At 42.3% G+C, this 13,823-nt stretch overlaps 1 protein-coding gene across 2 annotated transcripts; it reads left to right on the top strand.

The window, feature by feature from the left end:
* Positions 1 to 756: 756 nt before the first annotated feature.
* On the top strand, positions 757 to 13,648 carry prkcsh (protein kinase C substrate 80K-H). 2 transcript variants are annotated; one of them, XM_012833777.3, is made up of 18 exons: positions 757 to 863; positions 1,417 to 1,555; positions 1,689 to 1,805; positions 1,907 to 2,002; positions 2,380 to 2,437; positions 3,672 to 3,789; positions 4,234 to 4,363; positions 4,666 to 4,750; positions 6,788 to 6,866; positions 7,693 to 7,776; positions 8,225 to 8,386; positions 8,561 to 8,651; positions 9,129 to 9,198; positions 9,410 to 9,499; positions 9,677 to 9,751; positions 10,097 to 10,196; positions 12,822 to 12,986; positions 13,452 to 13,648. In XM_012833777.3, the coding sequence occupies exons 2-17, from the start codon at positions 1,462 to 1,464 to the stop codon at positions 12,963 to 12,965; spliced, it is 1,593 nt and encodes a 530-aa protein (XP_012689231.2). In that variant the 5' UTR covers positions 757 to 863; positions 1,417 to 1,461; the 3' UTR covers positions 12,966 to 12,986; positions 13,452 to 13,648. The 2 variants fall into 2 exon arrangements, with proteins under 2 accessions (XP_012689231.2, XP_031431406.1); XM_031575546.2 differs by having other exon boundaries at positions 758 to 978.
* Positions 13,649 to 13,823: the final 175 nt, after the last annotated feature.

The following is a 13,823-nucleotide window of genomic DNA, read 5'->3' as shown; positions in this document are numbered from 1 at the left end:
TTAGATTTTTCCAAAGTTACCGAGAAATAGACACTGTACTATCCGATAACACAGTTATTGTAACCAGCAATAATGGTTGAAGTGATTTGCGAGGCCAGTTTAAAACTGAAAAGCTGCCGAAAGGGCTCCTCCTTTTCCGCTACGTAGCCAAGATGGCGCCCGTTTAGGGCGAGAAGTGTCCATCGTTTCACACTGCATTTTTTTACCGTTTGCAGTACGCCATCCGGGTACTTTCAGTGCCCTGAATTCTGCCGGTTCTGTCAGTGTGAACGCCCTACGCCCTGAAAGTCAGTGTTTGAAGTGTGCAAGTACCCGGTTTGAGACATAGCCCTGGTCACAGTTTGTTTACACAGAGATGACATTTCAAAATGAAAATCTGTTTTTCATCTAAAATTAGTGTTCTTATATGTTCTAGTGTTCTTTGTGTGTTCTTAAGACATAAGAACACACAAAAACAAAAAACATTAAAAAACAGAAATACTCATATAGATAATATGTCTGTGTTTTTCTTATCTCAGTAATTTGTTTTCTAGTATATGTGGAGTTTAAGTCGTTTTTTTGCTAAATGTCTTGCACATTTTTTTAAATCACCACCACAAAATCTGTCATTTTTGTATCCTGGAAGGACTGTATAGGCAATAGTTACAAGAATGCAACGTCACATAGGTTACGACCAACGAGGAGGTACGTTTATAGACATATATAGACCATGGGTACGTCAGCCAGCAGGTACATTTTGGAAGCATTTGCCAGCATTTCCCACAAATCTTTGAACAAAATGGCCTCGCTGTAAACCAATCAGAACAGAACACCACAATGCGTGTGTAAACGCTCGACGCCTCTCCCCTGCAACGGCTACGGAAGTAAGTATGAATGATTAGCGCACTTATTATAAGTGATTCAGTTGTGTGCTGATTTGCTTGAATGCAAATTTGTACTACTTATATTGTAAGATACTCATACGTGCTACTTAAAGCGGTAAGGGATATGTTTTTAAGAAAGCTAACCTAACTGTAATGTTATACTGATGCTACCTCGTCTAATAAAGCGATTGCTCGAGTTAGCTCGTCGCTGTCTTGCTAGCTAACCTTGCAGTTTGATATGGCTTTCTTGTCTTTGCTTTTGCCAGAAAGCTAACCAATAGTTTCAATGTGTCATTTGAGTAGCGTTAATCAAGTAAAATCACGAATCTTCTATTTTGGAAGTTTCCTTCTGACGCTTACAGTTGAATGCAATTGAAACAACACTTTTACGTTTTAAGCGTAGCTTACCGTAGAGTAACGTAATTGATGCGAATAATGAGCTAGCTGTTGTTATAACACACAAGTCTAGCGGTCAGCAGAGTGATTGCATTCACTGACATCTAGATTTTTCAGCTCGATATTTGTCCTGACAGCAGCTATTTTTTATTTTTAGGTGAGGAAAACCTGAAGGCGTCTTGTCTCACATTCCCTCGGCATCATGTCCTGTGCGTATCTACTGTTAGCCTTAAGTCTCAGTGTTTGCTTAGGTTATGCTGTTGAAGTTCAGCGGCCTCGCGGAGTTCCTCTGTCAAGTAAGTTAACGATGATTTACTGGACCATACTATACTGCATTTATAGAGGACCTAACCTCACTCACGATGTAGAACTTACATTTATTATATTCAGCCAATGACTTTCTTTCTGTCTTGTTTTCACCTATAATAGAGCGACAATTCTATGAGGAGAACAAGCCATTCACTTGTTTGGATGGGTCTCGTACCATTCCTTTCGACCGTGTAAATGACGACTACTGTGACTGCAAGGATGGATCGGATGAACCAGGTCCGTGGTCCACATGCAGCAATGCATCGAATAATGCCTTTCTCACTATAGGCCATGACCCCACGATTTCTGATTAAATATTACTATGTACGTTCCCATAGGCACGGCTGCTTGTCCAAATGGCAGTTTCCATTGCACCAATGCAGGATACAAACCCTCTTTCATCCCATCTTCTCGCATTAATGATGGCATCTGTGGTAAGGAGATCTTGTTTTTGTCACCACCCAGCCTGGCAGATACTGTACCTCCACAGGTTTTCAGTGGAATTATGATAACGATTAATTGACAGTTTCTTTCATTTACATCATGTTGCTAGCAAAGCAGTGCCCAAAGTTACTTCCCACATTGTGTTAAACACAACTAACTTCTGAACCTACAATCTTCCATATTGGCATGTGTGTAGATTGATGAAAATTATATCTGTTACTATTTCTATCAGACTTATAGACTTATATTCCTTAGTGTAGTTCTTCCTACTGTACTGCTGTGCTAAATAATCAGTTTGTTGACTATTCAATGCATTCCTGTGGCACATAATGTGTCAACCAAATCTTAAAATGTGCTCTTTCCACAGACTGCTGTGATACCACGGATGAGTACAACAGTGGAGCCACATGTCAGAACACCTGCAGGTGATCTTTAACTCTTTATTTCATTCAATCTCTGATACAATTATTGGATCTTGGCTAATGGACTGCGTCTTCTTGACAATCCCTCTAATGTTGAAACTACCATCCGGTATGCAGCACCGAATCCCCACCTTTGGCCTTACGCAAGGAAACAATGGCAGAAACTGGAGTTACAATTATTTGAAGGCGTTACGTGAATAAATCTAAATCTATCTGAATCTATACATCCTTGATGAACCTTAGTTATGAGACCCAGAATCTTAACATTTCATTTCCACTTACAATGAAAGCCGTAATATTGATGATTGGCGTCATATAGGAATTGGAACTGAATTTATATATGAAAGAGGCTTAAGTGAGGAACATTCATACACTAGGCTGAATGCCAAGACAGTGTGTTCAGGCCAGAGACTGTGTGTCCACTGTGCCTCTGGAGTAGAGTTGACAGCAGTTCTCCCCTGCGTCCTCCCCTCCTAACTTGTGTCCTTTGAACTCTTTCGTATGTAGCAACAACTGTAAGAGAAATATGTGCAAAGGTGCACATTGTTTTCGCTATTCTTTGACATAGAAGGATATTTCCCATGGGCACTACAAGCACACTGACAATTATGCACATGACCTATATTATTCAGAGGAGTAGATGTGTGAGGAAAGACTGATCTTCAGCAGTAATTACTATCACATATCTAGCATCTTTTAATGATTTGCAATGTAAATGTTGTGTTGAGGTGCTGACTGGCTTGCGTTGCTGGCTCAGACGCTGCCAGCTCATAATGGCCTGGTTTCAAATCCCAGTCGAACCTGCTGGCGCCCAGTTGACTCAGCTGGTCAGTCACCTGGAGGGTTTTAGGGGTTTGAGAGGTGGGTAACCTTTAGCCCTAAATCTCTGGGTCATGATTGTGCATTGGTACTGACAACTGTCATGGCAAAAGGTGTCCGGGTGCCAAAAGGGGTCCGGGTGATGTAATATTGGCTTTTGAACGACTCTTGAGTGACAGCTGTTATACCAACGCTAGCATTACGTCACCCGCTAGCATGACAGTACCCCTCCAGGAGCTTAAAGGACAGTGTGACTGGAGATGAACACCAAGCCTAGTCGAGCTTCTGGCCTCCCCACCCCACCCACCCTTGACCTTTCAGATGTGGGTCAGTGTACCTTTAGTGTCATGTACCCGACCCCCCCCCCCCGCCCCAGCGCCTTGTGTGAGACCTAACCGGTTGTGCCGTTCGCCTGCAGGGAGATGGGCCGCCAGGAGAGGGAATTACTCCAGAAACAGGCTGAGATTGCCAAAGAGGGCTTCCTCCTAAAACAGCAGCTCATCAACGAGGCCAAGAGGCAGCAGGAAGAGAAACAGGTGAATGGACAGACCGTAAGAGGATATCGATTTATTTTTCATTCTCAGATTGTAGATATTTATATAACTTTATATTTACATGAAACTACTAGGACATTGTGTATTACACTAGTTCATTATAGAGACTGTATTGTTGCTATTAAGATGTTAAGATATCAATTGCTTGGGACATTTGTGTCCTTTCAACATGGCCTTGTGCCCACTCAATAAACTGTATTGTTATTAAGATAAGACTGCTTGGGATATTTTTGGTCCTTTTTTTTAAACTTAAAGTAACAAGGTTGTAATATACCCCCATGGAAAGCAAGAAGGGGGACTGAAAGATGAGCTGTCGGTAGTTTGAAGTGAAATGTCATTTTAAAAAAATCACTGTTTCATCCTCTGCCTGATGGCCGTAACTAGATAGAAAGCTGACGTGTGTCATCTGCTCCTCTCTCTGCATAGGGCAAGCTGTCAGAGATGCAGACCAACCGGAAAACCATGGAGGATAAACTGGAGGCGTTGAGAACGGTGAAGGAAGTGGCGGAGCAGCCCGAGAAGGAAGCCAAAGAGCGCCACCTCAAGGCCTGGGAAGGTAAGTGCAGCGATGTCATCAAGTGAACAGCCTACAGTGTTTTGAAGACATAACACTGTGTCTTCTGTCTGACCAGTTTTGTATTGTGTGGAAGGTTGAAAGATCCATCTTTATGTGGTTTATTATTTTGAATAGGATCAGGGCATATTCCACTGCAAAGAAACATGAAATATGCTACTAGTAGCAGTAGTGGAGAGATATTATTTGTTGTGATATTGTACAAATTGTATAAAAAAAATATTAACATAGAAATGCCATTGACGTTATTGTAAAGTGTAAATTGCCATCTTGGCTCATTGCAGATCAAAAGGCCATTATTCATGCAGAGAAGGACAAAGCCAAGATGGCAGAAGTGTTTTTGGAACTGGATGATGATGAAGATGGCTAGTAAGTCCCAAGTGTGTGATTGTGTGTGTGTGTGTGTGTGTCAGTGTTAATTTCGTTGACGAAAACTATGACGAAAAATATTCGTTAACGACCTTTTTCCCGTGACTAAGACGAGACTAAGACGTGACGAAAACGGATCTTTATAAATAAAAACTATGACTAAATCTATTTTAACTTTCGTTGACGAGACGAGACGAAAATGTTGGTGGTTGACTAAGTCACAATTGTTTTTTTTTTCTAAACTTGTATGCACATCATTGGTTGAATGTTGCCCGGTCCTGTATCTATCCCTCCTCCACTCCCTGAGATGGCCAGACATGCAAGTGACGCCCTATGGCTTAACGATATGATGGCTGAAGTTCAAGCACTCGGTACTGGAAGACAAATAAGAATAGATATCCGGACAGTCTTAAATTATAACTTGACAGAAAATAAAACACAATGCACCGCAATAACCGGAGAGAAACCGTGTGGCTTCAAAATAGATGGGAAGAACACAACAAGAGGCACCTGAAAGCGCACAAGACAACCCTGCCATTTATGCCAAGGTACATTAGCTAGTAACTGTCAATGATAATTAGCTAATGTTAACTAGTTATTCGAATTTATAAAACAATTGGGTTCTATTGAATTATTTAGCTGTTTCTGATTGGACAAGAGACGTTCCATGAGTTGGAATATCCCAGGACATCCCAACTCGGACTTTTCACAGCTAATAATAAATCACTCCTCGATGAAACATTCTATAGCACGTTGATACAATTAAGCGATAACCGTTAATTCAAAGTTCTATTCCAAAAGACGTTGACAATGGAACTATTTTTTGTTGCGGAGAAACAATGGCGAAATAAACATTTTTTAATCAATAACTTCGTGTTTAAATGTTAATTGGTTGACTATAAAATTGTTTTATAACAATTGTTGTTGTTGTTGTTGTTGCCTGCGCCACTCGGCCTCCGGCCTCGTGGCTACGGCCGAACACCACCCGTGGGAATATCCCTTACCTACCCCACTCGCACTCGTACTATATTGCTTAAATATAAGCCAACGTTAAGTTAACTTCAAAGGGGCAGTCGAGTGTATAGGTTGTGTCAGCTTGGATAACTAGCTAGTCATTTTCGATTGAAACCTCCCGTTTGGCTTGGCAAATGAGTTCCAAAACGTTTAGCTAGCTAACGTTGGCTAACTATGAGGTAGCATAGCTAAGTTATACTAGCTATCGATAACTAGCTAGTAAACACATTGCAGAATGGACTATAGGACAGGCCACACATGACATTAATCAAGAAAAAATAAATTAATATGTGATTGGTTTACATATCCTTGTCTATTTATGCAATTGTTATTAGCACTACTTTCAACTCTCAAACTATCCGTCTAGCTAAATACTGTATGTTGGTTATCAGATTGCACAGCAATTCATATGGAGGATATGTGGTTGATTTAACTAAGGCCAGGTAGGCATAGTAGTTGTATTGTGTTATCAGATCATTTGAATCTTCAAAATCTAGATTTGATATTCTCTTATATTTTAATGATAATACTGTTAATTAAGTATTGCCTTAAAATTATTATTTACATTGAATTCATTGGAATTCAGCTGTAGGCATAGGAGATCTGTATCTTAGAGACTAATTGCATCCACAGTTTACGTACTGCAAGCTTGACTATTATGCAGTTGTAGACACAACACAAGGGGTCCCCGGGCCTGAGAAGGGATGGAAAGGAGTTTAATGTGACTATAAGATGGACTTAATTTTGAGTTTAATGTGACTAAAACTAGACTAAAATGTAATGAGACTTCGTCGACTAAAACTAGACTAAAATGTTCTGAGTTTTCGTCGACGAAAACTAGACTAAAACTAAGCAGGATAAAAATGACTAAAAGTGACTAAAACTAATATGCATTTTCGTCTAAAGACTAAGACTAAATCTAAAATAGCTGCCAAAATTAACACTGGTGTGTGTGACAGATTGCTCTGTGTGGCTTGGCCAGTGATTAATACGATGGGTTTGGTGTGTCTGTCTCTGACGTAGCGTGTCCGTAGCCGAGCTGCAGTCCCACTCTGAGCTGGACCCAGACTCTGATGGGGCGCTCACAGAGGTTGAAGCACAGGTACATTACTCTACTCAACTCCTTTCTTTCTCTCTCACCTTGTTTTACCATGTCATTTTGCTGCGATTGAAATGTCAGATTTTGTGGTGGTGATTTTTGTTCCCCTTTAAATTCCACTTAAACTCGTCATACTGTAGAAAAATCAGACAGAAGTTGAAATAAAATGTCATGCCTGGGTTTGAACCTCTGAACTCTGTTCCATAATTAATCAAGTTCTCGTTAATATTTAGAACAGTAATCATGCGTAATTCTGTACTGGTGTTGAAAGAACTGAACAAACAACCTGATCATTCAAAATGTGTCGACCATTCCTGGCCTTATTCTGCTCACTCAAATTACCCTTCAATAGGTCTGTACATGAATTTAGGAACAGGCTTTTATTATTCCATGCAAGAGTGAGATAATGGCTGAATAAACAGTTGGTCACAACAGTATGCCTCAAGTTTAAAAGCATGTTTGAACACTATTTTCCATTTCACAACTGAGTGCAAGACAATAACATAAATGTGTAAGTAGTCCATTTAACATTTAATGAGAACAGTTATAGATCCAGCTGTGCTGTTAATGAAACAAGTGGGACATTAAGCAGTGGGAGTGGCTGAGGCAGATAGTGCATAACCTTATACCAACACCACTAGAAGGCTAAAAGAAGCAGAGATAAGTTGCAGTTTATCATCATTTATGCAATAAATGACAAAATAAGCAGCATCACGAGTCCTGGTGCCTGTATATGTGACCCACCCATCTGAGTTTGTAATTAGAGGTGTTGGTTTGTGCTCATATGAACTCATGCGCATGGTCGTGATTTGGGTTTGTCTGTCATTAGGGCCTGCTAGGGGGAGTAGATAAAGTGGATGCCTCATCATTTGAGACCGCATGGGTCAGCATAAAAGAGAAATACATATCTGAGGTGAGTATCTCTCAACTCTCTTTCTCTCTCGCTCTCTTTTTCTTTCTTTCTCCTCAGTCTCTGTCTCACTCACTCTCTCTCTCTCCCCCTCCCCCTCTCTGTGTAGTCTTTATCCTAGGCACTATTCTGTGCATATTCCAGTCTCTCCACGTGATTAGTCAGAACCTTTTACTCTCCCGGCCGTCATTACGATTACAGGTGTATTTACTTTACTACCAGATGTACTGGGTCAAATTTCCCATTGTCTTTGCTGAAGTCAGGTGGCGATCACACTGGATATACAAGGGTCAATAGCAGCCCATAATGTAACAACCAAGAATTATAATTTTTGAAATACTGCTGGTCATCGTGAGCGCTGCCTTAGCGTGTGTCTGGGTTAGGGTTGTAGGGAGTCTGTTATGCAGGCTGCTTCCTTCTCTGATGAGCTGTGCTCTGGGCCGTGTCTCAGTCCCAGGCTGACTCAGCCGCTGTAGATCCCCCTGCAGAGGAGACCCGGCAGCCCGTCCCAGACAACGAGCCGTACCCAGAGGACGACCCCGTCGACGAAGAAGACGAGAACGAAGACGACGACGAGGATGAGGAAGACTACCGTGACGAAGATGGGGACAAGGTGCGGCGACCATTCCTCCTCCTTTTGTTACTTACTCGTGATTTACTGGTCATACTTTTTTTCAGTTGATATTTTGAAGCATGGCAATTCCACATATACTTTCATTGAGGATTGTCGACATTTGTACAAACACGTAGAGGAAAGGACCACGAGTGTGCGCTTTCTCTCCTGCAGCCCCCACCCTCTGTGCACACTCCAGAGAAGAGCGAGCCGGACGAGGACGCCATGCCACCCTACGATGCCCATACCAAAGCTCTCATTGATGGTGAGTGTGAGCCCGTTAGGCCATCTATCTGCACCATAATGGTCAGGTCATAAGGTTGTTTCCCAGACAGGGTTTGTTTGGGACGTGTCCGCTGATCTGTGCAGGGCCAAGTCATCCCTTATCAGTGTTTGCCGATTGACTGTAGACAAACAACAAGTCACAAAACCTTCCTCCAAAAGCCAATTTTTCAGATGAATATCCATAAGAAAAGATGAACTAGCAATGTAAAAAGCCAGGCTACTAGAGGAAGGTTGTACTGAGACCACTCAAACTCACTAAACTAGAGAAGTAGAGAAGAACTACAGAAGAAGCTTGGATGCTGTACGAGAGGATTGACCGTAAGCCGGTTTTCCTTCTCACCTGAGTTGGTGTGCTTAAGTCTGGCCTACCGGCTGTGTCTGTGGATGGCCATTAGTATGCCGCGTGTGTCTCTGTCTGAGAGGTCAGCTTTAACCTTTGCTCTGCCCTGTCGTGCAGCTGCTCAGAAAACCCGCGATGACTTTGATGAGGCAGAGAGGGCTCTACGGGAAGTGGACGATCAAATCAAGTGAGTGCTGCAGGGCTTCCTTAAAAGTTGTTCTTGTGCTTCTTTTTTTTTCTCCCGTACAAAAACCGTAGGGCTTTCTCTGTAAAATAGGGAACACCGAGCTATGAAGTGTGATTTCTCAGACTAAGGTTTCATGACACGGCCACAGTACAGTGCAGTGCAGTGCAGATATAGATTTTCATCAGTATGCAATGTGTGTGTTCATTCACAGGTCCATCGAGAAGGAACTGTCCTTTGATTTTGGCCCCTCTGGGGAGTTCACCCACCTCTACAGCCAGTGCTACGAGCTGTCCACTAGCGAGTAGGTTCTGTCTGCACCTGCCCTCATGTTTACAGCTGGGGTTTTAAGGGAATTTGGAATGGATTTGTAGGGGATTGATTGGAGGTTTAAGACAGTTCTGTAGGTAAACAAGTATGCTCTGTACCTCTCTCGCTCTCTCTCATGCTCTCTCTCACGCTCTCTCTCTCTCTCCCTCAGATATGTCTACAAACTCTGCCCCTTCAACCGTGTTTCACAGAAACCTAAGTACGGGGGATCTGAGACCAACCTCGGGTGAGACCTCTATAACCTCTAACCTCTACCTTTACAACCTCGGTGTCGAGTAAGCCTGTTCCTGGGGCTTTGAAGTGTGTGACTAGTAAAAGGTCATAGATACTTGACTTAATTTGACTTGATTCATTATCCACAAGTGTAATATTTCGGACCAAATTTATACATTTTTGATTAAATCTAAATGCTATCGATTAAGTTGACAGAAGCATCTTTTTTTTAACCCTAGATTATTTTATTTCAGCAAACTGAAAATGTACCTATTTCCTACTTCTTTAATGTGCTCTATTTCTCTCTCCCTCTCTCTCTCCCCCCCCCCCCCCCTCCCTATCTCTCTCTGCCATGTAGGTCGTGGGGTAGCTGGGCTGGTCCAGAGGACAGTTTATACTCGGCAATGAAGTATGATCACGGAACAGGCTGCTGGCAGGGCCCAAACCGCTCCACCACAGTAAGTCACCACCAGCACTCATACAGCTGGACCCCTTGTGGCACTGAAAAGAGGTACATAGAACCCCTGCAGCAAAGAAACATTAAACAATGAGGCTTTCTTCAAATGCTGTGTTACTTAAGTAATTAACTTAAAAAAAAAGAAAATGAACAGTAACTGTGGCAAGTTTGGGTACCTCGGTAATACTCGTTTGACTGATATCACAGCTTGCAAATGATTATTGTAGACCGCTAAAAGTCTGTTATTGAAAAGTCTGAGATACATTTATTTTCTTGAAGTACTTTGTGGAGTATTTTGAGGTATACCTTGAATCATTGTCCTATCGTAGAGACCAACATATTGTAGGCTTCAGTTTCTTGACTGACTGCATGATGTTTGCATTCCGAATTTGCTGATATTTAGAGGAACTCATTATCGTTTCCTGTGCCGCTGGCTGCTAAAACAGAATACATCCACCCACATGCGTAACGTAGTCGTCATGGGGTTCTTTTAATCAAATGCTGCTCCCTTTTCTCCTGAAACACCTTTGGTGATTTGTGGACAAAAACTAAATTGTATTTGCTCACGGCACTTATTTCCCAGATGACCCTGGCTTATCTACATGTTGCTTTGCATACCTAGGACATCAACATTTATGATTAGTTCGTTGGTTAAGTGTCCCTCTGATGGCCCTTCTAGATAAACCCTGTTTGTGCATGCAGTGCTGCACAGTGGAATGGTGCACCACCACGCCTGTGTCAGATTCATCTTCCTGTAGGTTTTTTGAGTCAAACGAGTGGATTGGTTGGCCTTTCTTGGTCCTCAAGATCTCGCGTTGACTTCCATAGTTACCCTTAACAGCCATTTTGAAAAACCTTTTAATAACATTTGAAACATTGGAAATCGCAAGCTGGGAAATGCTTTGGTGTGTTTTTTTTTAACCGGTTGCGTTGTGGACATCAGATTTATTTACATCCTCTGTCGGTTGCATTCAGGAAGTATTCAGACCTATTCCCTTATTTATATCGCAGCCTTATTCTAATGCCTTATTGTTAATGTACACATTTATTTAAACTAAAAGTGGAAGGGTGCCCAAAGTTTTTTCTTCTTCTAATTTTAACTTAATTTAATAAAAAGTGCAGAAACGGTGCAGAAACATTTGAAGAAATTCACATTTTTAAATGTTCTTTTGCTGCAGGGGTTGTATTTACTTCTTTTCACTTCAAACATCAACACAATGTGGATTTTGCTCTGAGGCGCCCAAACATTAGCATACGACTGTTTGTGAGGGCCACATATGCTACATTATCACTCATACACAAGGGCTGCATGTACAGCATAATCACTCATACAGAAGGACTGCACACACAACATTACCTCCCATAGAAGGGTTATCTATACAGCATAATCACTCATACAGAAGGACTGCACACACAACATTACCACCCATAGAAGGGTTATCTATACAGCATAATCACTCATACAGAAGGACTGCACACACAACATTACCTCCCATAGAAGGGTTATCTATACAGCATAATCACTCGTACAGAAGGACTGCACACACAACATTACCTCCCATAGAAGGGTTATCTATACAGCATTATTACACATGTATAAGGGCTTCATGTGCAACATCAGTCATGTACAGGGGATATATGCACAACATCATTAATCATACGCTGGAGCTTCTTGGTTCACTACTGGCACTTGGACACTTACCTAATGTGAGAGAATATGTTTTTTTCCCACCATGATATTACAGTTTGTGTTAAATATGTGTTTAAATATGCCAAATTGGCAGGTGATTATTGGTGTGCATAAACCATATTTACACTACTAGAGGCTGTCAGGATAACAGAATATATTTCAGTACGGCAGGGCACCTTACGCCTATGTGACAACCAGTTTCAGCGTTCTTCTCACGCTGGCTCATCAACAGCACCAAAAGCATCAGCATCAGGGCCAGTTGAAGGGGTGGTGCCTGGTAAAACAGACAAGCTTTTATAATGCACAGTGCGCGTTCTGCTTCTCAGAGCAGTCATGTGTTCAGTCAGTTCTGTGCTGTGAAATGGTGGGCTACGCCATCAAATAACAGTGGTGTGTTCAGTCAGTTCTGTGCTGTGCAGTGGTGAGCTACGCCATCAAATAACAGTGGTGTGTTCAGTCAGTTCTGTGCTGTGCAGTGGTGAGCTACGCCATCAAATAACAGTGGTGTGTTCAGTCAGTTCTGTGCTGTGCAGTGGTGAGCTACGTCATCGAATAACAGTCCCTCAGGCCAAATATGATTTCAGATTCACTGATGGCTTCCTTAGAACAGCAAGATCAAATGACCAAGTGCTGGACCAAAGTATGAGGAAACCTTTCCATACTCAGTTTTCATGGTGGAGTCATTAAAACAATGCATATGATATGCAGTGATGACTGGCCATAGTGCTACGTGACTGGCAAATTGTTATGTCCCTGTCCATGTCCCAATGTACATGTACTGTGTCTGATTGCACCCCACACAGTCTGGCCCATTCTTCTAATGGCTCACAGGGAAAAAATGTAATGCTTATGACTTGCCGTGGTGGATTATAACACAGCATCTTTTTGAAAAAGCGAATTAAGTGTATCATGCGTTCGTGTTTGTGTGTCTCTCAGGTGAAGTTGACGTGCGGTAAAGAGACGGTGGTGATGTCCACCTCTGAGCCCAGCCGGTGCGAGTACCTGATGGAGTTCACCACACCAGCAGTGTGTCAGGAACCACTCCCGGACCATGTTTTACATGATCCCGGCGAGCTGTAGATCACACAGCTCCCCCTAGAGGTCAGCTCCAGTAATGCACCCTCTAGCCTGTTAATTAAAATATAACATCTCGAACCTACTATACTGTGTTTAGTGTGTTTTTGTACTATACTATTGCTGGTGTATGACTACTATCAAACATTACTAAATAGCTTTATGCTATTTAATGTAATTGTGAGCGTGATTGCTTCCTATTCGTATACATGTACTGATATTTACTACAGACAGTGTTCAGAACATAGTTGCTTTTGCTGAGATTTCTGTTATGAATAAAAGTGAGATGCTTTTGTGACTATTGTGGGCAGTATGTATTGTGGTGTATGTTGTTCACAGCTCGCTTTTTAGAGGCGTAAGGCATTATAAATATAGGCTCTGAACTATGGGCTGAGTCTCTCTCTCTCTCTCTCTCTCTCTCTCTCTCTCTCTCTCTCTCTCTCTCTCTCTCTCTCTCTCTCTCTCTCTCTCTCTCTCTCTCCCACTCCTCAGGCACTTGTCCGGGATGTCCTTAACCCCTCCCATGAGTGGTCACCCGTGAGCTCCAGGACTCAGGTGTCCCCCCCACTCTGCACCACCACACAATTTTGGTCTCTGGTCCAACCCCACTGTCTATCAGAATCATTGTCGCACTGCTTTTTACATTCCATTTCTCCTAGAATCAAGTAATAAAGTCGGTTTTAATGTGCCTTAAGTTGTGCTGTTCTCTTTATTCACACCCCCTCCCACCCACCAACCTCACCTCACTTCACCTACTGTTTGAAATGAGAAGGTTTGGCTGCCGGTTGCTAAGACAATGCCACAGTGGGCTGGAGAACATTTGCGTGCTCCATGCGGAGAGTGTGGCTGCTTCGGCTTCGGCGG

This window comes from Clupea harengus, chromosome 1 (assembly GCF_900700415.2).
Source record: "Clupea harengus chromosome 1, Ch_v2.0.2, whole genome shotgun sequence".
In the NCBI taxonomy this organism is placed as follows: domain Eukaryota; kingdom Metazoa; phylum Chordata; class Actinopteri; order Clupeiformes; family Clupeidae; genus Clupea; species Clupea harengus.
Note: the sequence above shows the minus strand (reverse complement) of the source record. Positions and strands in the feature narration are given on the sequence as shown.